The sequence below is a fragment of the Elephantulus edwardii genome, unplaced genomic scaffold, assembly GCF_000299155.1.
Source record: "Elephantulus edwardii isolate Elephantulus edwardi_28Jun2011 unplaced genomic scaffold, EleEdw1.0 scaffold00051, whole genome shotgun sequence".
Classification (NCBI taxonomy): Eukaryota; Metazoa; Chordata; class Mammalia; order Macroscelidea; family Macroscelididae; genus Elephantulus; species Elephantulus edwardii.
In genome coordinates this window covers 14,691,057-14,712,937 of record NW_006399801.1, presented here as the reverse complement: position 1 = coordinate 14,712,937, position 21,881 = coordinate 14,691,057, and the positions used below count along the sequence as shown (strand labels likewise).

The 21,881-nt window shown below is 43.2% G+C and overlaps 1 protein-coding gene across 1 annotated transcript in view; it reads left to right on the top strand.

Annotated features, from left to right (window-relative positions):
* Window positions 1-21,881, top strand: part of EVA1C (eva-1 homolog C (C. elegans)) — a 132,219-nt gene that overhangs the window by 94,713 nt on the left and 15,625 nt on the right. The window contains exons 5-6 of the mRNA XM_006886799.1: window positions 13,110-13,253; window positions 21,404-21,484. Coding sequence (XP_006886861.1) covers window positions 13,110-13,253; window positions 21,404-21,484 — 225 coding nt within the window. The remainder of the gene's footprint in view (window positions 1-13,109; window positions 13,254-21,403; window positions 21,485-21,881) is intronic.

Below are 21,881 nucleotides of genomic sequence, written 5' to 3'. Positions count from 1 at the left end.
ATGTCAACAAAACAAAGATTCTTACCACTGGACTGATAGGCAATATGATAAATGTAAAAAAGACTGAACCTGTCAACAAATTCATCTAACTTGGATCCACAATTAGCATCCTTGGTACCAGCAGTAAGAAAATCAGGAGACATATTGCACTGAGAAAGTCTGCAGTTAGGACTTCATCAAATTATTGAGAAGTAATGACGTCAGTTTGAGGACTAAGTTGTGTCTGATTCAGGCCATGGTCTTTCTGATTACTTGCTATGCAGGTGAGAGCTGGACCATGAATAAAGATAACAGAAGAAGAACTGATGCCTTTGAGGTATGGTGTTGGAGAACAGTACTGAACATCCCATGGATGGCCAAAAAACCAAACAAATATATCTGGGAGGAAGTGCAGCCAGAGTGCTCCTTGGAGGCGAAGATGATAAAGCTTTGCCTCACGTATTTCATGCATGTTGCTAGAAAGGGATATTCCTTGTAGAGGAACATGGTGCTTGGAAGGGTGGAGGGTCGGCAGAGGAGAGGAAGGCCCTCAACAAGGTGGATTGACATGGTGACTGCCACGGTGGGCTCTAGTATGTCAGGAGGATGGCACAGAATAGGATAGGGTGTAGATCTTTTGTTTATTAGGCTACTATGGATAATACTCAATGGCACCCAACATTATCAACAACAACATGTGTGTATATGTTCTTCTTAGTTGCCCTGAGTCAATTCTAGTTAATGAAGACCTTGTATGTGCAGGTACGTGTATGTGTTTATAATCTCACCTGGGAATGGTTTTTCTTTATTATATTAATGGAACAGTATTAGTGTAAGGAGTACTTAAGTCAATCTTTTTTGACATACAAAATATTTTAAAGAATCAAGGAAATGAGCAGAGATGAGGGAAAGCTCATGCTATGCCACGTGAAGATCACCAAGAAGCCAAGGAATATAAGTGAAAAGAAAGGGACCTTCCCCCACAGGTGACAGAGAGTTCGTCAAAGCCACATCTTGGGGCTGTGATAGCAGCATTAGACCACTAAGATGTGTGTATACATATATGTGAATATACATATATATGTGTGTGTATGTGTGTGCCCATATATATTGTTGTTATGTACCTTCAAACCGCCTACTTTTGGGCTGGCAGTAAAAGCCTTACACATAGTGACTGCAGCAATTAGGTTGAACAGCCCATCAACAAATGGATGGGAAAAGTATAGTATATTCACACAATGGAATACTACGCAGCACTAAAAAATGAGGAGCTAAAAATATTATACAACATGGGCAACCCTGGAGAATATTATGCTGAGTGAAATATCTCAGTCACAAAGGGACAAATATGGTAAAACACCACTGTTATAAAACAGGACTGACATAAGGGTGAGGGGAAAACTAAGAAAAGAGGGAATAAATAGTGAACACTGCATTGGAACAGATGAAGGAAGGAACTGTTTAAAAGGAATATATGATTACGCATTATTGTATGACAACAGTCCAGAATAACAGTTCCATAGCAAAGTGGACTAAGGGAGGGGTGGGGTGGAGGAACGGAGGAAGTTATGCAACAATGAATGAATTTTTTTTTTTTAACTGGGGAAGGAGTAGGGAGGAAAATGTTCTGTCATGAATGAATGAAAACCCAACTTTTCTGTAAACTTCCATTAAAATCACAATTTTTTAAAAATGAGAAAAAAAACCAAAACAACACCCAAAAGCGATAAGATTAAACATAGGAGAGACTGTGAGGATGGCACAGTACAGGGCAAGGTTCAGATCTGTAGTGCATAGGGTCACCATGAGTTGTAGTCAACTCAATGGTACATAACAATATAACTATATATTAGAGACAATTATTTTGCACAAATACCATAATGACATTTAACAAAAATGAGAAAAATATGCAGTCACAAATTAAACTTATAAAATGAAATTGTTTTAATTCCTTTCCTACATATCTTTCAGAGTCCTGGTGTATGGACCTAGAATATTTTCTTACAATTATAGGTTTAACGCGGATACCTTTGGTTACCGTGTTTTGTCTTTTAATTTTTCATCATCATTATATTTCCATGTGGCCAGCAAGATACTATCCATCCCTCCTAATATTTTGTTAAGAGCATGTTGTATAATTTACTTTCCCATTCTCTTGTTGGACTTTTTTCATAGTTTCAGCTTTTCAACAGTTATAAACTGTGGCTGACTTTGAGATGAATGGGAATCCCAGAACACTTGGTTGTGCTTATGTGAAACCTATGCTTAGACCAAGAGGCAGTTGTCAGAACAGAGCAAGGAAACACTTCTTGGTTCAAAATTGGGAAGGATGTGCGTCAAGGATGTGTCCTATCTCCACATCTTTTCAATGTATATGTGGAACAGATTATTCAGGAGGCTGGGCTCTCTGAGAAGTGTGGCATCAGGATTGGAGATAGACTCATCAACAATCTGCATTATGCAGATTACACAACCTTGCTTGCTGAAACTGAGGAGGACCTGAAGCATTTGCTGCTGAAGGTCAAGGACTGCAGCCTTCAATATGGATTGAAGCTCAACATCAAGAAAACAAAGATTCTCACTCTGGGCTGATTGGCAGCATCATGGTAGATAGTGAAGAGATTGAGATTGTTGACAGCTTCAGTTTGCTTGGCTCTACAATCAACACTCTTGGTACCAGCAGCCGGGAAATTAAAAGACTAATTGCAATGGGAAAATTTGCTGTCAGAGACCTCTCCAAGGTACTGAGGAGCAACGATGTCAGTCTAGAGACTAAGGTGCTCCTGATACAGGCCATGATCTCTGTAATTATTTGCTATGTATTAGAGAGCTGGACAATGACTAGGGATGATAGAAGGGGAGTTGATGCCTTTGAGCTGTGGTGCCGGAGAAGAGTATTGAATATACCATGGACTGCTAGGTGAACAACCAAGTTTGTCCTAGAGAGGATGAAGCCAGGCTGCACCTTGGCTCCTTGGAGGCAAGGACTCTGAAGCTCTGTCTGACATACTTTGGACATGTTGCAAGGGCAGGATCAGTCCTTGGAGAGGGACTTCATGCTTGGGAGGGTGTAGGGACAGTGCAGGAGTGGAAGACCCTCGATGAGATGGATTGATTCCATCACTGGGATAATGGGGATAGGTGTGTCAGAGACAATAAGATTGGCCAGAGATAGAGCAGAGTTTAGGGCTGTTGTACATTGGGTTACTATGAATAGCAAACAACTCGATGGCACCTAATAACAACATACCCTATGTATCATGAACTTGTGCTTCTACCTTTTTATTTCTTCTGGAATAATTCCTCGGATAAATTCCAGTAATTTTATTACTAAAAGAGGGCATGGCCATGTTTATGATTCTTTGCATTACTAAAGTTTATCACAAATTTTTTTTACTAATTCAAAAGTGTAAACAATACATTCCTGGGTTTCCCTACAACTTTCAACTGCTTTGTGTATAATTTTTTTAAATGTTTCTATTAAGGCATAAAATGGTTCTTCAGTATTGTTTTCATTTGCATTTCTTTGATTATTAATAACTTTAAGCATTTCCTCATGTTTTTGTACTTGCACACATTATCTAACTTTTGCTCCCTGCCGCCCCCCCCAATAAGGATCTTTATTTTTCACAGATGTTTATGAACTCCACACAGCAGAGAATACTGGCCCTTTACATATTGCTTCTGCTGTAAATACTCAGCTCCCAACAAGGCAGAGATTTCTTTGAATTTAATTGTTTACATGTTTTATGTACTGGTGAGTTGGAGGTGACTCATTGCTGACCCTCTAGTGGGTTTTCAGAGGGAGCAAATCATATGGTAGAAGATTGCCCATCTTTCTCCTGTGGACAGCTAGAGGATTCAAGCCACATGAGTTTGGGTTGGCAGCACAACTTCTTACCACTGAGCCACAGAGCTCCCTAATTGTTTACATAGGGCTGGTTATTTTTTTTTCTTCTGTATACCTCATATGAAGATCTATTAACAATCTGCGTTATGCAGATGACACAACCCTGCTTGCTGAAACTGAGGAGGACCAGAAATGCTTGCTAGAGGGTCAAGGACTGAAGTCTTCAGTATGGACTGAGGCTCAGTGTCAAGAAGACAAAGATTCTCACCACTGGAACAATTGGCAGCACCAGGATGGATGTTGAAGAGATTGAGATTGTTAACAACTCAGTTTGCTTGGCTCCACGGTCAACACTCTTGGTACCAGTAGCCAGGAAATAAAAAAAATGTATTGCGATGGAAAAGTCTGCTGTTGGGGACCTCTCCAGTGTACTCAAGAGCAATGGTGTCACTTTGGAGACTAAGGTGGGTCTGTTACAGGCTATGGTCTTTGCAATCACTTGTTATGCATCAGAGAGTTGGACAATGACTCAAGAGGATAGAAGGAGAATTGATGCCTTTGAGCTGTGGTGCTGGAGAAGAGTATTGAATGTACCTTGGACTGCCAAGAAAACAAACATATTCATCCTTGAGAGGGTTAAACCAGGCTGTTCCTTGGAGGCAAGGATTCTGAGGCTTCGTCTGACATACTTTGGACATGTTGTAAGGAGGGAGAGGTCCTTGGAGAGGGACATCATGCTTGGTAGAGTAGAGGGACAGCACAGGAGGGGAAGGCCCTCTATGAGGTGGATTGATTCAGTGACTGGGGTAATCGGGATGGGTGTGTCAGAGGCAGTGAGATTGGCATAGGGTAGAGCAGGGTTTAGGGCTGTTGTACATAGGGGTCGCTATGAGTCACAAGCGACTCGACGGCATATAACAACAAATAAACAAAAACATACCTCATATGAGATCATTGGTGGTTCAGTGGTCAAATTCACAACTTCCATGTGGAAGACATTGGTTTGCTACCCAGCCAATGCACCTTAGACAAAGCTGCTACCCCTCTGTCTGTGGAAATTGGCATGTTATTATGATGCTGAACAAAACTATTAAAACCCTATAGATCACAGTGGTCTAATCTACCAAGCATGGGAATGGTGAGGGACCAGGAAGAGTCTTGTGCTGGTATGGGGTTGCTATGAGTTGGGAACTGCCTTGAAGGCCACTAACAACGATAATTTCGTATGTGGAATCAGCTCAAGATAAAGGAGATGAGTGGCTTTGGAGCCTGTCTACCTGCTAGAGGTTGAAATTGTCTACCCAGCATGCTATTGTTATGCCCCTTAGGGAGTGCTGGTAGCAGAGTCTGGAGGAATTGTGCTGCTAACCCAAAGGCCACACCTCTCTGGCAGTTGGAATCCACTAGCTGCTCTGTGGGAGAAAGACGGATAATCTCCGCCCATGTGGTGTACAGCCTCCTGATCACCCACTGAAAGGTCATCTGTGAACGGGTTACTATTCAGTGGGAATGAGTTGAGTTGAATCAGCTACAGGTAGACCCGAAGCTTGGATTTCAGTACCCTCCCTGCCAGGTCCCAGGCTCCTACTGAGCCTTCCCAAAGAATAGTGTGTGCTCTTGGCTGTCCTTGTGAAAACCACTGAGTTCTGGTCCAGAGGAAGCAACGCAGCGTCCCAACATTCTGTGCGTGTAAGCTGGTTCCATCTGAAATGTATCAGGGCAGGCGAGGCCTTGGGAAAGCCGGCATTGAAACAGTCAGCATCGGCCACAAACAACACCCTTGCCTGCACTGTGCTTCCCAAGCACTCTTCCATCATCACACACACAGACAATTCTATTGGTCTGGAACTGTGGCGTTAATAGGAACAGGTTGCTCATAACTTAGGGGCAACCAGGGACCTGAGGAGAGAGATCTCACACTTCTGTTCCCCCTCACTGCTGCCTGTGAGAAGTTTGACTTTGACTGTGCACTTGGCTTCAGTGTCAGTGACTACAGACACTGGGCCTCTCCTCAAGACTCTTCCACTTCTACCAACCCTCTCTTCACAATTCATCCAGCTTCTGCCCACTGCCCAATTCCAAAGTTATGCATAGTTTTAAGTTTTTATTATTGCAGGATCCCTCTTCTGAGTATCAAAATAGGCTATATAGCAAAATACTCCCAAATTTAATAGCATAAAACAACAACAAATCTTGATTACCTCACAGTTCCTGTGGGACAGGGATTCAGGACTAACTTAGTTGGGCAGTTCTAGTTTATAACTTTATAGTCTCATGAGGTTGCAACCAGGATGCTGGCTGGAGTGTGGTTATAGAAAGGCTTCACTTCTAGGTAGCTCACTCACCTTGTTGGGAGGTTGTGCTGGCTGCTGGCAAGAGGCTATTTTCTGCCCACTTGGTCTCTCCGCACTGCTGCTCAAGCAGCCTTATGCCATGGTGGTTGGCTTGCCTCTGAAGAAGTGATCCAAAAAAGCAAGTGGAAGCTGCACACTCCGTACGCCATCACCTCAGCCATACTCTGCTGGTCACAGAGACAGGTCTGATTCATTGTGGGAAGAGGTTACACAGGTGTGACTTCCAAAAGGCAAGGCTAATTAGGCACCACCTTGCAGGTTGACTACAACAACTCAAATAAAAGGGAAGAAGGAGCAAGTCTGATGACAACTCAGGTACAGAACATTCTTTAAAAAGTGGCCTCTTCCTGCCGTATCGGTTCAAACAAAGACAGATCTGGTATCTTTTCTTGAGAGCTGCTGCCACAAAGACTTTTCTGAAAGGCTTTGTATCAAGTTAGAACCCTCTGAACTTGTATCTCATCTAATGGAAGACAAGGCATGAAAGAAATTGATCACTGTAAGCAGAACACCACCAACAGAAGGAGGTCGTGACCTGCCTCAGTTACCGAGGGTTCCAGTGACACAGATGGCACAGGTGGGTGGTGGTAAGGAACAGACGTTTTTTCACAGTCTGATCTCTAGAAGCCCAAACGCAGGGCATGATTCTGGTGAGACTTGCTTCCTTGCCAACTTCAGTTTCTAGTAGCTTCTAGGAACACATTAAAATGCATCTGTCTCTATGCTCTGCCTTCCTCTTCCCTTATGTGCGCATCTGTGTCCATCCTACTCTTTTTTAATTCAGAAGTGATTAGGGTTAGAACATACCCTACTCAATTTGGATCTACTTATCAACCAAAAAAGTCAAAACAAAGAATAAGCCTCAAATGTTTTGTCGTCGAGTTGGAATGGTCTCATAAACTGACCCTCCAGTGGATTTTCGGGGCCGTGAATCACATGAGGAGATTGCCTGCCTTTCTCCTGCAGAACTAATCATGGATTTAAATGGCATGATTTTTTAGGAGTAAAATTTTTTCTGAAGTTTCTTCTGAGGTACATCTGGGTGAATTCTAACCACCAGTCTTTTAGTGAGTAGTCCAGCACCCTGAAACTCCTGTTTATAGACATTGAAAGCCAAAACAAAACCCCCGAAACTCATTGCAACTGATTTGATTCTGACTGGTTTCCATGGCTGTGATCTTTACAGAAGCAAGTCACCAGGGCTGACTTCTGGGGCTCAGTAGAAAGGTGGATGAAACCACCAGTATTTAAGTTGATAGCCAAGCTCAAACCACTTGTACTGTCTGAGATTTCTATTTATAAGGCCAAGCTTTCAATACATTTGGGGTGGGGTGAACACAATCCTTGACATGAACCTTCCCCAAAACCAGGGCATGAACAGACAGTTCTGGAAAGTTCCTCTGGCAAGGCAGCCAGTGTGGCCCGTCACTTCCTGCTACAGTAATATTTTCTGGGTGGGCTCCAGAGAATCTGCTACTTCCTTAATAAGGGATTGTGGAAACCACAGCATGGGCGTCAGGGGCTGGGCCGAGGCCGCAGCAAGGCCAAGTGTGGGCAGGCCTGGGCTGTTCAGCCAAGACTGTGCCACTTAAGAGCATAAGCCCAATTATCTAAGTAAATACAGGTTGTAAGGAGTGATTAACTTAAGTTTGAGCATTAAACAATAGCCTAAAAGTAAAAATTAAAATGTTTAAGTATCTTGTTATCACATGTATTGAGGATGGAGGGTAGCTTGCCAGGAAGAGAGGGTGCAGACAAAATCAACCTGGGAGGGGGAAAAAATCACTTTATAAAAGACTGCAAACAGCCTAGAAGTCAGTGTCAACAAGGATATAGTCAAACCTGAATCAGCTCTGAATACCTTGGACCTCTTCCTGAAAACACACTGTGGTTCCTTTTACTCTCCCCAAGATAAATTTTCTCACCACCTCAGAAAGTGCAAACAAGTGCCCACAGTAAGTCATAGGCCGGTTTGCAAGACCTCCTGAGCAGAGGGTTGTTTGTAGTCTTAGAACCAGAAGGAATATTTTCTGTCTCTCCCTCTGTTAGTCTCAAAGGGAGCTGTGATGGCCTAGTTCATAGGGTATTAAGCTGCTAACCCAAAGTCTGCATCTCTCAGACAGTTCAAATCCACCAGCAGCTCTCTAGGAGAAGGGCAGGCAATCACTTCCTGTGCAATTTACAGCCTCAGAAACCTGTTGAGGTGCTTAGCTCTGAATCAGTTCCAACTTCACAGCAGTGAGTTTGAGTTTGGCACTTTTTTGTTAGTCTTAAACAAAGCTCTAAGAAAGAAACAAGAATTCTTTTGAGCAGTTCTACAGTTTTGTAGGGTGTCTGAATTGGTACACCTTTCCTAGACAAGAGTTTGGCAGTGTGTATCACAAGTCTTGGTGGTTTGATAGTAGAACTCCCACCCTGCCCTTGTTGTGTACTGTTGAGTCAGATCCGACTGGCACAGGAGGAGAAAGCCCCACTTTCTCCAGCAGAGCATCTGTTGTATTCAAAGGCGCACCTTCAAGATCATAGTGCAGCTTCTTGTCACTAGGCCACCAGAGCTCCTCTGATGGTAGGATTCTTATCTGGCAAGATAGAGAACTGAGTTTGATTCACAGCTGGTGTACTTCATATGAATCAATATAGCAATGATGTCAGTCTGGAGATTTAGGTGCACCTGATCCAGGCCATAGTCTTTGCAATTACTTACTATGCATCAGAAAGCTGGACAATGACTAGGGATGATAGAGAATTGATGCTTCTGAGCTGTGATGCTGGAGAAGAGTATTGAATATACTATGGACTGCTAGGAGAACAAACAGGTTCAGCCTAGAGAGGGTGAAGCCAGGATGCTCCTTGGAGGCAAGGATTCTGAAGCTTCTTCTGACATACTATGGACATGTTTCAAGGAGGGACCAGTCTTTGTAGAGAAACATCCTGCTTGGGAGGGTGGAGGAACAGCACAGGAAAGGAAGAGCCTGGATGAAATAGATGGATTGATTCAGTGACAGGGGTAATGGGGGTAGGTGTGTGAGAGACAGTGAGATTGGCACAGGATAGAGCAGGGTTTAGGATTATTGTACAGAGGGTCACCATGAGTCTTGGATGACTCAATGACAAATAATAACAGTAACAATGTTTATTCACTTTTGTTATTCTCCTTTTTATTACAAGGAGTCCTGACTGGTGCAATTAATGTTGTCAGCTATTAACCCAAATTTTAGAGGTTCAGGTCCAGCCAGAGGCACCTCAGAGAACTGGGATCCCCTTGAATCAAAATCAGATCATAAGCAACTATTTTTTTAAACAAGAGTAGATCATAAATCAAATTGTCTTTTCATGTACTGATACTCCTTGTATTTGAGTTGTGATAAACCTATTATTTTTAAATTACTTTTTTACTTGCTTGAAGGTTTATAAAGCAAATTAATTTTCCATCCAGCCATTCATATACCTTTTGTTCTAGAACATTAATTTCAATGCCCACAATGTAATCACACTTTCCCCACTATCTCCCTGCAATTCTGATGTCATTAAGCCTTTTGTATCTCTCTGTGTCTTCCTTTTCTTAGGTTATTGTACTGATCATCCCTTCATTGTTTATTGTCTTTTCATTCACCCATGTTTTTTTCCTGTATATCTTTGTACAATGTACTGCATACAACAACAACGACATTTAGCGCCAGGCCCTTATCTCCATTTTGCGTGGAATGGCTGGACTCTGAAAGATGGCGCTCTTGTTTGGGGTGAGGGTCTGTGTGGATTGTTTGGTTGTTTTTTATTTAAGCCTCTTGTTTAGAGTCAACAAGACCTCCTGGAGGGCCCTTGTAATAGTTGGGCCCAAGGGATTATATTTTAATTTCTTGTTACTATATTTTGGAGGAACAGTCTTCTAAGACTTACAACACTCTGGTCAGTTTGGTGTGCTGAGGAAATCTGGGTTTGCTGTGACACTGAAAGGCTGCCAATGGTGGACAGTGTTTGGTGGATCTCAGGTTTGGAAGCAGGAGTGGCATCCATTTCCTAAAACACATGCCTCTGGAAACTCTATGAACTTGGAAAAGTGGCAGTAGTTATGGAAAGGCTTTGCGGCTTTTGTTCATAAGATCGTTATGAGTTGAGTCAGACTCAGCGGCAGTCAACAATGACAACAACAACAACTACATACAAGGTTAACATCAGCACGTAGTTTGCTAACATTCTCAGTTGTTCACCTGCAAATTTTCAATTTTATGATTTCCTTTTGCAAAACATGGCCAGATAAGTCAATTCCAACTCGACAGCAATTAAAGACAGAGACAAATAAAGATCTGATTTATAAAAATAATTATAATAAAAAGCAATGATAATGAGAAAAGAGGCATCAGGCTTAAACATCACAGCTGACATATGACCGTTGTCAGAGCCCCAGCATTAGTTAGGGCCTGCCATGTGTATGTATTAGATCTATTTCCTTTTCAGTGAAATAGCCATTTGGGATGTTGATCTTTTTGTATTTCTTTATAGAAGGAAAATAATCTTACTGGCTAGGTAACATTCTCCCCCTTTGTGGTTTATCTTTTCACTTTCTGACTTGTTTTGACGTGACCAGACGTCCTGTGCATTATCTCCTAAGGACCGTTACATCAGCTCTGTTGCTTATTTTTAAAAGGTCCATATTCTTGAGCTGAACATCCAAAGACTATCTCAGACATCCCCAATTTTCTTTTCCAACTATGACTTCCCTGCCCACATTCACTATTGAACATAATCACCCCCCAGCCCCTCCAGTTACTTGTATTTCAGTTGTCTTTCTTAACCTTTCCCTCTTGCCCACTTCTGCCTGATCCGGGCTCTATAACCAATTCCATTTCCAGCAAGCCTTCCCTGCCCACTCCCAGCAGCAGTGATCTCTCCCATCCCTAGTGACCATCCTATCCCATCTGAACTGCTCACATCCTGTTAGACACCCACGTAAGAACAGGCTTAACCTCGTGCCTCGTCCTAAGCAAAAGTTCAGTGAATATTTACTGACTGTGCTGATGTTACACCAGGAGGCTGAGGAATTTGTTACAAATCCAGCCTTGTGTGTTAGTTAATTTTGTTCATTCGTTAACTTGTTCATCCACCAGTTATTTATTGAGCTGCCGCAGTATGCCAGAGTGGGAATGAGATAGCAACAGACAAGACAAAAAAAAGAGGGTGCTCTGGTGGCCTAGTGGCAAGAAGCTGTGCTTCAATCCTGAAGGCATGTGGCTCAAGGCTACCAGCTATTCCATGGGAGAAGATGGCCAATCTCCTACTGTGGGATTAACTGTTTCTGAAAAGCTGCCGGAGGCTCAGCTATGGGTCGGTTCCAACTCAATAGTACATAACAACAAGGCAGACATAGCTCCTGCCCTCATGAAGCTTCTGTTCATGTAGGGAGATGGGATCTCATTCAAACAAAACGTGACAAAGAATGGAAGGGTCATAAAAGTAATAACCTTGTCAGGCCCAGTGTATCACAAAGATGTAGGCCCCTTATTCAAAATGACGAAAGAACTTTAAGAAGACAACAGTAGAGCCTTTGTCCAGGTGTAGGGCCCATCTTTTTTATGATTATTATTAATTTTAATGAAAGTTTATAGAGACTTTGGATTTCCATTCATTCATTGTTGCACTTTTCTCCCTGCGCACTTCTCTCCCCCAATTTGATCTTCTCTTTGAAAAGTAAAAGAAAAATTCTTTCACTGTTATACAATCCCTCCCCCCAAGTCCACTCCATTGTGTAGCCTCCATTCTGGACTCCTATCATGACAATAATACCTAATCACATATCCCTTTTAGACGGTTCTCTCCCACATCTGTTTCAATGCAGTATACATTATTTATCCCCTCTCTCTCAGTCTCCCCCGCAATCCCTATGTCAGTCCTGTTTTACAATAGTGGCACTATGCAGTATTTGTCCTTTTGTGACTGAGATATTTCACTCAGCGAAATGTCCTCCAAGGTCACCCATTTTTTATAATATTTCATGAGTTCCTTTTTTTCAATACAGCATAGTATTCCATTGTGTGAATATACCACAGCTTCTATATCCATTCATTTTCTGATGGGCTCTTGGTTTGTTTCCAACTCTTTGCTGTTGTGAACAAAGCCACGATAAACATGGATGTGCATATATCTGCTTGGGTGGCAGTTCTGGTTTCTCTAGGATATATTCCCAGTAGTGGTATTGCTGGGTCAAATGGTATTTCTATTTCCATCTTTTTGAGAAAGCACCATACTGCCTTCCATAGTGGTTGCACCATTTTACACTCCCACCAACAGTAAGTAAGGGTTCCAGTTTCTCCACAAGCTCAGGGCCCTTCTAAGCAAGTGACCAGATAGCCTGTTCTCTCTATAAGGCTCTCTGCCCATCACGGGAGCTGTATTTAAAGCACTTGACTGCTAATCAAAAGGGTAGTTCAAACTCCACAGGAGAAAGATGGAGAAGTTTGTTTTCATAAACATTACAGCTTTTGAAACCCTATGGGGCAGTTCTGCTTTGTCTTTCAGGATTGCTGTGGGTTTGCTTTCCTTTTCCATTTGATTTGCTGTCCAATGTGGCATATGTGGGTCAGGGCAGATCTCAGGCATGGTTCGTGAGGTGAGGGTGGGCAAGTTTGCTGTGTGGTCCAGAGTGACTGGATGTCGTGTGATAGCTCCAGCTTGAACCCCAGAGGCTGGTGTATACATTGTTGTTGTGTGCTGTCAAGTTGGCATTGTCTTATAGCTGATCCTCCAGCAGGTTTTCAGAGGCAGTAAATTGCATGGAAAAAGATTGCCTGTCCTTCTCCCATGGTGCAGCAGGTGGATTTGAACCATATGCCTTTGAGATTGCAGTGCAGCTTCTTACCATTAGGTCAACAGAGCGCCCGGGTGTATATATAGACTGCCACATAAAGCTCTTGTTGTGTACTGCCTTTCAGACTGCTTGTCGTATACCACTTTGCAAGTGTTATCCAGGAGATGCTATGGGAAGCAGAGATGCAAAATCCTCGTCAACAATCACCATTTTGGAAGCCCCTGCCCACCTGGAGTTAAAAAATACCTCACCGTTACTTATGCATGTGGTAAGAATGTACCCTTCCCTTGATACTTGAAGGCCCACCTCTGAGGGAGGCAGAGAGCACTAAGGGGTGGGGAGGGACAGCAGACAACATCCCCTCGGAGTTTACAAGGAGCAATCCAAGCAGTTCTACCTCTGAAACTGTCATCCCAGGTCATTACAGCCCTTCCTTTCTATCCATTACCCTTGACTGTGACATTCTCATCAGATAAGCACGAGAATTTTCTTCAGTGAAAATTTGTTTTAAAAGCACTCTTAGCAATCAGATTGGCAGCAAATGGGGAGGTAGGGAAAGAACAAGCAGGTGGAGGTAAAGCTGATGTTACTGAGTCCAGTGATCTTAATCTGGGTTCTTGGGAGGCTCTGAGATTCACTGCTATGTCATGTGAATTCACCCAGCTATCATTTGGCTGCTGTTTAACCTCTCGGTACTGTTTTGAGGCCTGAAATGACTAACTCTTTCTGCTGCCAACAGGTAGTTTATCTACGTCGCCACAGTCTTGAGTCAGAAGATCAAATGCTTACCCTAAATCCCTTGCAATTGTTATATGAACGTGTCACTTTGTTTTCCAGTGTTTTTAAATAATAAAATGAACACCTGACTAATTTAGGTCCCAATTCAATGGAGCTGCTTAGAAACAAATCAAGTTAGTTACTTTCTGAGGGTAATGTGGAGTACCAGTGTGTGATGACATGCCGACTGCATTTAGAAATGAGCTTGAGAATAAAAAGACACTATAAATAAGAATCTCGTACTTATGCTCTTGGAAGCCCTTTTCTCTTGCCAGGCATCCCTAGCCTTTGTTTGGTGTAAACATGTAACTGAGATGTAATTTACAGACCATATAACTCACTCATTAAAGTGTACAATTTTTCGGTTTTGCATATAATCAGTTATGTAATAATCGTCATCATAGTGAATTTCAGAACATTCGCATCACCCAAAAAGAAATCCTGTGTGTTTTTGCAGCCCCGCCCCTCCCCAGTCAGCCATCCCTGCTTTCCAGCCCTGAGGCAACCACTTATCTACTATCCCTCTCGTGGACTGGGCTGTTCTGGACAATTGGTACAAATATTGGATGGAATCTTATAATATGTAGACCTTTCTGAGGTCATCCATACTTTAGCATGTGCCAGTATTCCTGTCTATGACTGAATAGTGTTCCATTGTATCTCTAGCCTTTCATTGCCTGAATTGAAAATTATGACAGCTATAATTTCAATATTGTAATAGGTTCAATTAAATGGTTGCATAAAAGAATTCCCACAACAGTATCAGCTACACTGATATTTAAAAAAGGGTGTTTTTTGGGTGTGTTTGGGGTTTTTAAATTTTCTTTGTTTTTATTTTTATTTTGTATTGTTTGTTTTGGTTTTTCTTTTCAGTCTTGATTCCTGCAGTGATATCTAAGCAGGTCAGCGTAGCATTGAGCATACTATAGCTGAGGTTTTCCTGGAAGCCAACATAAATTGGTGGGCTATTGAATGAAACACACAGCTTTAGCCTGAGAATGAGGTGAACTTTCTCATGTGCTTTCAAGACTGAGATGAAAGCAGCTATGAGGGTTGTGGCTTCTCTTAGCTAATTGTAAAAGGATGAGTGTTCAGCATCTGGAGGTCCACGTCCTGATTTGAGCTTCCCTCTTTCACTCCCACAGCACCTTGTGGGCATCTCCTGTGTGTCGGGGCAATGTCGGGGCAGTGCCAGGTGCTAAAAATTCAGCAGTAAATAAAAGGCAGGATCTAGGACTCTGTTGTTATTCTTAGTACCACTGCGTTGGAACCGACTCATAGCTGACCCTCCGGTGGGTTTTTAGAGGCTGTAAGCCACATGGGAGGAGGTTGCCCATCTTTCTCTCTCAGAGCAGCTGACAGATTTGAACCTCATGCCTTTGGGTTGGCAGCACAATTCCTTACCACTAAGCCTCCAGGGCTTCTTCTATTTGTCCTAGTGGCACCTAATAGGTAAGAGTTAAAGACACATTAAAGACATAAGGAGACACATCTGTTGTTACCAATTGCACTAACTGCTGTTATGGGGGGAAGCAGGTGCTCTAGAGAAGAGAGGAAGCTCTGGGGACATAGTCCAAACGGTGGTGGGCTGTTAATAAAAGGCCTGGGTCTCCAGGGGTTGGAATCCATCAGCAGCTCCAAGGGAAAAGATGGGCGGTCTCTCACATTGAGATTTACAGTCTTGGAAAGCCCACGGAGAGTCACTGTGAGTTGGAACTGAGCTGAGGGCAGTGAGTGAATAAAAAGCATAACAGTCCAAAGAGAGTTCTGGTGGCCTAGTTGGAAGTGGCGCTGCAATCCCAAAGGTGCACGGTTCGAATCCACCAGATGCTCTGCTGGAGAAGGAGGGGCAGTCTCCTCCTGTGCCAGTCAGATCTGACTCCACGATGCACACAAGAAAGGAAGGGGGGGCAGAGAGGATAACAATCCAAAACTCTCACTCATTGCCTTCAATTCTGAACCAACTTATAGTTTATCCTCCACTGGGTTTTCTGAGGCTGCAAATTACATTAGAGGAGCGTGTCCAACTTTCTCCCAAGAATTCAAACTGCCAGAGAGACACCACCTTTGGTTTAGTAGTGCAACTCCCTGTGTGTGGGGAAGAGGCCACCAGAGCACCCTGTAACAGTGGAGAAGAGGCTAATTTCGTTTGAGGGCTGTGGTTTGAGAAGCCATGTCTACCTGGTGCACGTTCGTTCACCTGTGCGTGTGGATGGGTGGACAGACAGTGTGAGTGGAGCAGAGAGTGGGAGGTGAGCAGCCAGGGGGTGCAGAGATGAAGAGCAGGAGGGAGGAGTGGGTGTTGAAGAGGAAGGCGGTGTGATGTTGCCCTGGAAACGGGTCGTGATAGCACGCTGTGGAGGCTTTCATTCATGTAATGATCAGATCTGGGTCTTTATGTGATCATTCCATCTTCAGGATAGAGAATGGACTGGAGCGAGAATAGATGCAGGGGAACTAGTTAGAAAGCAACAAGCTCTCTTACAATTTTTTTAAACTATAGTTGTTACTGTTGATTGCTTTCATGTTGAGCACTACTCATAGCGACCCTATGAACAAAAGGCCTGAAGCGTCTCTACAACTACTGACATTTATCACAGTTCATAGAGTTTCCAGAGGCAAGTTGTTTAGGAAGTGGATGCCACAAGGTTCTAAACCAAAAAGAGGAGGAGATAAAGTGAGAAAAAATGGACGCAAGTTGGAGTTCAGTGAGAAAAGAAGCGGGGTGGGGGTGGGGGGGAGAAAACTAAAAACCAAACGCTGAAACGCAGCTGAAACTGCTGTCTGGTCAGTTCTGACTCAGAACATCTCCCCATTAAGTTCCAGAGGCTGTACATTTGTACAGGAGGAGACTGCTCATCTCCTCCCCAGAACAGCCACTGGATTTGGATTGCTGGCTTTACAATTAGCAGCCTAATCTGTTACACACTACACCATAGAGGAAAAGAAAAAGAAGCCACCAGTAATGATCCCTAGAGGGTTGATTCTGTGGACAGCAAAGCCTTGCTCCTTCCTGCAGTGACGGCCTTCCTCCCCTTTGCTGACCCTCTTCCTTCCCAACCAAATCCAGTCTTGGAATAATGCTCTGCGAACCAGGAGTCTGTGTATCTCGGTGCTTTGAATCTACTAGTGTCTCTGAAGAAGAAAAATGGGCATCTCCTCTCAGTAATATTTATAGTTTAGGAAGCCCCGTGGAAGGTGGCTGAGCAGGAATCAAGTCCATGCCAGTGACTGAGCTGATTTTGGATCCAAGTAAAAGAAAATCATTGACAGCTTTAGACTTTTCTCAGTCTCATAATGTTGGCTGTTCATCTTCTCCCAAGGATTTTCATTTTACTTGATATAACCCATACCTTAGTGTTTGCTCTTCACTAAGTGCATCAAATCCTCTTCACTTCCACCAAGCATGAGAAGATGAGAGAAGGCTTAAAATCAGGACTGCGGAGGCCAGGAAGCCAGGCTGATGAGGGGAAAAGTAACATTATTGAGTAGGATTTGAAAATAAGATTGGGTTCGGGGCCACCAACTGCTCCTCTAGAGAAGGATGGGCAGTCTCTTCCAAACCAACAGAAGGTCAGGTATGGGCCCGTTCTGACTCTAAAAAAACGGGGGGGGGGGGTGAGAAAATAGGATTTTGTGTTCAATGTGGGCTTCTGTGTCACATTTTGGTAATTCTCACAATATTTCAAACTTTTCATAATGCCATTGTATGCATAAGAAATCCATGTGATTAAGAGTTGCCTCCTAGAGCACTGTGCTGAGAAAGATTCTGAGTAAAATCAAGTTTTTTAAATAAGCCCACGTGAATGAAGTATTATAAATTGGACTGTTAACCAAAAGGTCGGCAGTTCAGGTCCACCAGGTGCTCCAAGGGAGTAAAGCCATCTCCTCCTGTAGAGATTTACAGCCTCACAAACCCAATGGAGATTCATCACGCCTTAGATTTCACTCCAAAGTAGATTTGTTTTGATCTTTATTGTATACTTAATAGGCTACAGGGGACCCCAGGCGGCATATTCCGAATGAAGTTGTGCTGCTACCCTCAAAGCAATTCAAATCTACATTAGCTTCTCGGGAGAAAGACAACATTCCATTTACAGTCTCAGAAACCCAATGGACAATCATCTGAGAGCTGATTCTGACTTGACAGCAAAGGGAGAAGGAAAGACTAGGCTACAATATAGTATAATACAGCTTCCCCATGCCCTGAGGAACAAAAACGACCGTGTGGCTCCCTTATTGTGATAATGACTATAGTGTAGTAGTCCGAGACCAAGGTCAAAATACCTCAGGGATATGCCTATGTATTAAATAGATTATGCCCAAGTAGAGTAGATTCTAAATCAAATCACTTCTGAGGTGTAAAAAGAAGAGATCACAGACACACAGGCGCATGCACACACACAGTGCACAGGGTCACACAGTGCAGGAGAAGGGAGGACAGATGTCATGTGAGGATAATCCACAGGCCAAAGAACCAAGGGACAAGCCCCCCAGTGCTAAAGAGAAGCAGCTGACACAGTTAAGACCCCGCTGTAGACATTAGCTCATAAACTCACTCAGACTTTGCTGCCCAGGTGGAACTCACTGATAGCTTTCCCTTCACTGGGCTTTCCGAGGCTGTGAGTTGCTTGAGAAAATGCCCATCTGTTGAGGCGTCAGTGGATTCAAACAGCAGAAAGGCACAGCCTCTGGGTTAGTAAATGCTGCTCCCTCTGGACTCTGCCACCAGAGCTTCCTTGGTTCTGTAAAAGGTAGATCTCTGTTCTTGAGAACCACCCACTTGTGATATTTCTGTTACAGCCGCAGCCGGCAGCTGAGACATGGTACTTATGTCATATGCAGTCAGTACAATCTTTTGAGTGCCTGGTTATTCTGTGGAGCTCATCCTAGAGAGCCCTGAGCTCCTCAGTAAACTCTGGCTTCGTTCTTGAACAGGAAAGCCTCTTGCATTCACAGAGAGCCAAGGCCCTTCTTGGGCCATATTTTGAGAATGAGCCAAGAGACAGACGTGAGAAAGAAGTGCCACTTTTGGCAGGGAACAAGGATGCTCCACAGACTTCCTACTGCCAAGAAATCAAGGGCATCCTTCTCGGAGGCTCAGAAGTGATGGAGAGGCTGCTTAATTAGAAAGCATTTTGTGGCCGCACAGCTGAGCTCCCTCGGGTACTGCCATGGATCAGCTGCGCGCCCGCGGGCAGCCAAGGGCCTTTCCTTGGCATCCTGGACACGGCCGGCTGCCGCTGGCATCTTCACTGTGCCTTCCTGGAAAATGACTGCACTACCAGTGGACATGAAGGCACCAGGGCCTCGTACACGAAGGATTAACAAGCAGGAGTGCTCCCTGGCTGTTGATCCTGAGACACCTCCAGAATTTAGTTATGCTCTCTCAGAATGTGGCTCAAAACATCATACCAGCGTGTCCTGAAAAACCAATTGGTCCTGAAACTGCAGTTGTGAGAAGACAGTTTGTATTGGCTTCACTTCTGTGTCCTATTGTCCCATCTCACAAATATCAGCAAGGCTAGAGAACAAACAAAACCAAGCATTTCTCTGTAGCAAAAATATTAGGGTTTCCTCTCCCCTCCCCCAGCCTGGCACAGTGTGCATGGCCTCCAGGATGCTCACCCGGCCTGTTCTCACATGTGCCATCTGCCCTGCTGGGGAGACCCTGACATCAGGGTGCTGTATCCTGAGAGTCAGCTCAGCAAAACCTTGACCATTTTCTGAAAAGTCCTTTCGTGCTGCCTTACACTCTTCATCCTTCTTTAATACTTTTAAAAATAATCTTACAAAATTGAGCTAACATATTGTCTTTAGAATTCTCTGGCTTATTACGCAGCGATGCAAAGGCCCTGGCTTGCAGAGCTGAGTAGGACTCGTTAGTTTTGAGTTCATCTTGATTTACTCTGACCTGGCGAGTTCATGCTTGTAGTTAACAGTTTTATTGTGGTGTTATTTACATACTTTAAAATGCACCCCTTTTTAAGTGAACTGAGATAGTTTTTAGTATATCTACAAAGTTGTCAATGAGTGGAGTCTTCAATATGGATTGAAGTTCAGCATCAAGAAGACTAAGATTCTCACCACTGGGCTAATTGGCAGCACCGTGATAGATGGTGAAGAGAATAAGGTTGTCAACAATTACAGCTTGTTTGGTTCCACAACCAACACTCGTGGCACCAGCAGTCAGGTTATCAAAAGAAGAATTTCACTGGGAAAATATGCTGTCAGGGACCTCTCCAAAGTACTGAAAAGTAACAATGTCATTCTAGAGATTGAGATGCACCTGATCCAGGCCAGGGTCTCTGCTTTTACTTGTTATGCATCAGAAGGCTGGACAATGACTAAAGATGACAGAAGAATTGATGCCTTTGAATTGTGGTGCTGGAAAAGAGTCTTGAGCATACCACGGACTGCCAAGAAAACAAATAGGGCTGTCTTGGAGAGGGTGAAACCATTCTGCTTCTTGAAGCCAAAGATTTTGAAGCTCCATCTCACATACTTTGGACACATGGCCAGGAGGAACTGGTTCTTGGAGAAGGACATCATGCTTGGAAGGGTGGAGAGACAGTGCAGGAGAGAAAGACCCCAGATGAGATGAATTGATACAGTAACTGGAGTAATGGGGGGAGGTGTGTCAGAGACAATGAGACTGGCTCAGGACAGGGCAGGCTTCATAGCTGTTGTACACAGGGTCACTATGAGTCACAGGCAACTTGATGGCACATAACAACAAGAAGGTGTACAACTATATCACCACCCTTCAATTTTAAATTTTTTCTGTGACTTCCCGAAAATTTCCATTTACAATCATTTTCGACTCCAGCCCCCTCACAATTAATAATCTACTTGCTTTCTCAATAAACTTACTTTATTAGAACATTTCATATAAATAGAATGATACACTATCTTTTGAATCCAGCTTTTTTCACTGAGCATGATTTTGATGCTCTTCCATGTTGTAGCATGTATTAGTCTTTGTTACTTTTAATTGCTAAGCCCATTGGACAGATATGCCACAGTTTGTCCATTTTCCATGTTGTTATTTTTTTGTTACTGTAAAATGGGTCTAAAAGTTCACCTTCCTGTAACATTGGTAACCGCCTAGTTATCCTTTGTGTGTGTGTGTGTTTGTATGTGATGTGGAGTGTCTGTGTGTGTGTGTAGTGTGGAGAGTTGTTGTTACTATTCATGTTATGTGCCGTCCAGTTGCCTGAAACTCCTAGTGACCCTCTGTCCAACAGCTCTGAAGCCTGCTCTGTCCTGAGCCAGACTCACTGACTCTGACACACCAGCCCCTATTGCTGTGGTTACTGTATCAATCCATCTTATCCGGGGTAAGAGTAGGTGTGTGTGTGTGTGTGTGTGTGTGTGTGTGTGATGTGTGTGTGTATGTGTGCTGTGTGTGTGCATATGTGTGTGGTGTAAGGAAGGTGTGGCATATGTATGTGTGTGTGGTATGTGGCTATGAATGTATGTGCGTGTGATTTTATCTGACAGGCAGATGGTGATTCACATGCAGATTTGAAAAATAATTTTTTTTAAAAAAATTCATCTACATTGCATTACAAAATATGTATTTGATGAATACATTTTTAAGAGCTGAAATATTTAAAATATTTTCCTTTTGGTTTTTAGTTCCCAAGAATATCCTCACAGCGATTGATCCAGCTGTCGTTAATCTAGAACCTCCTTTGAAGAAGAGAAATAGCAACTATGGTAATCTTTATGGCTTACTTTGGGCATTTGTCCTTAAGTAAAGTTACAGGTCCCACATGACAATCATTGGACACACTTTTATTAGAATGAAAGAGAATGTCCAGAACTGGGCTGTGTCTCTACTCCTGGATAAAGAGAAAGCTGTGGAATGCTTACAAATAGTGACCAAGATTCATGTTTTGTTTTAAATCACAGTCAGATGAAACCTCCCTTCTATCCCCTCTCATTTCCTAAGAAAAAAATTGCTTTGAAAAAGAGATGTGTACAGAGGTAGACCTGAGGTTTCTGGACTGTCTGATAAGTTGTTAGCAAAGATGCCCCATCACTGAGTCTGAACAGGCCTGACCCGGCCCGATCTGCATCTGCATTCATCTGCCACCTTCTTAGGGTTTTGTTC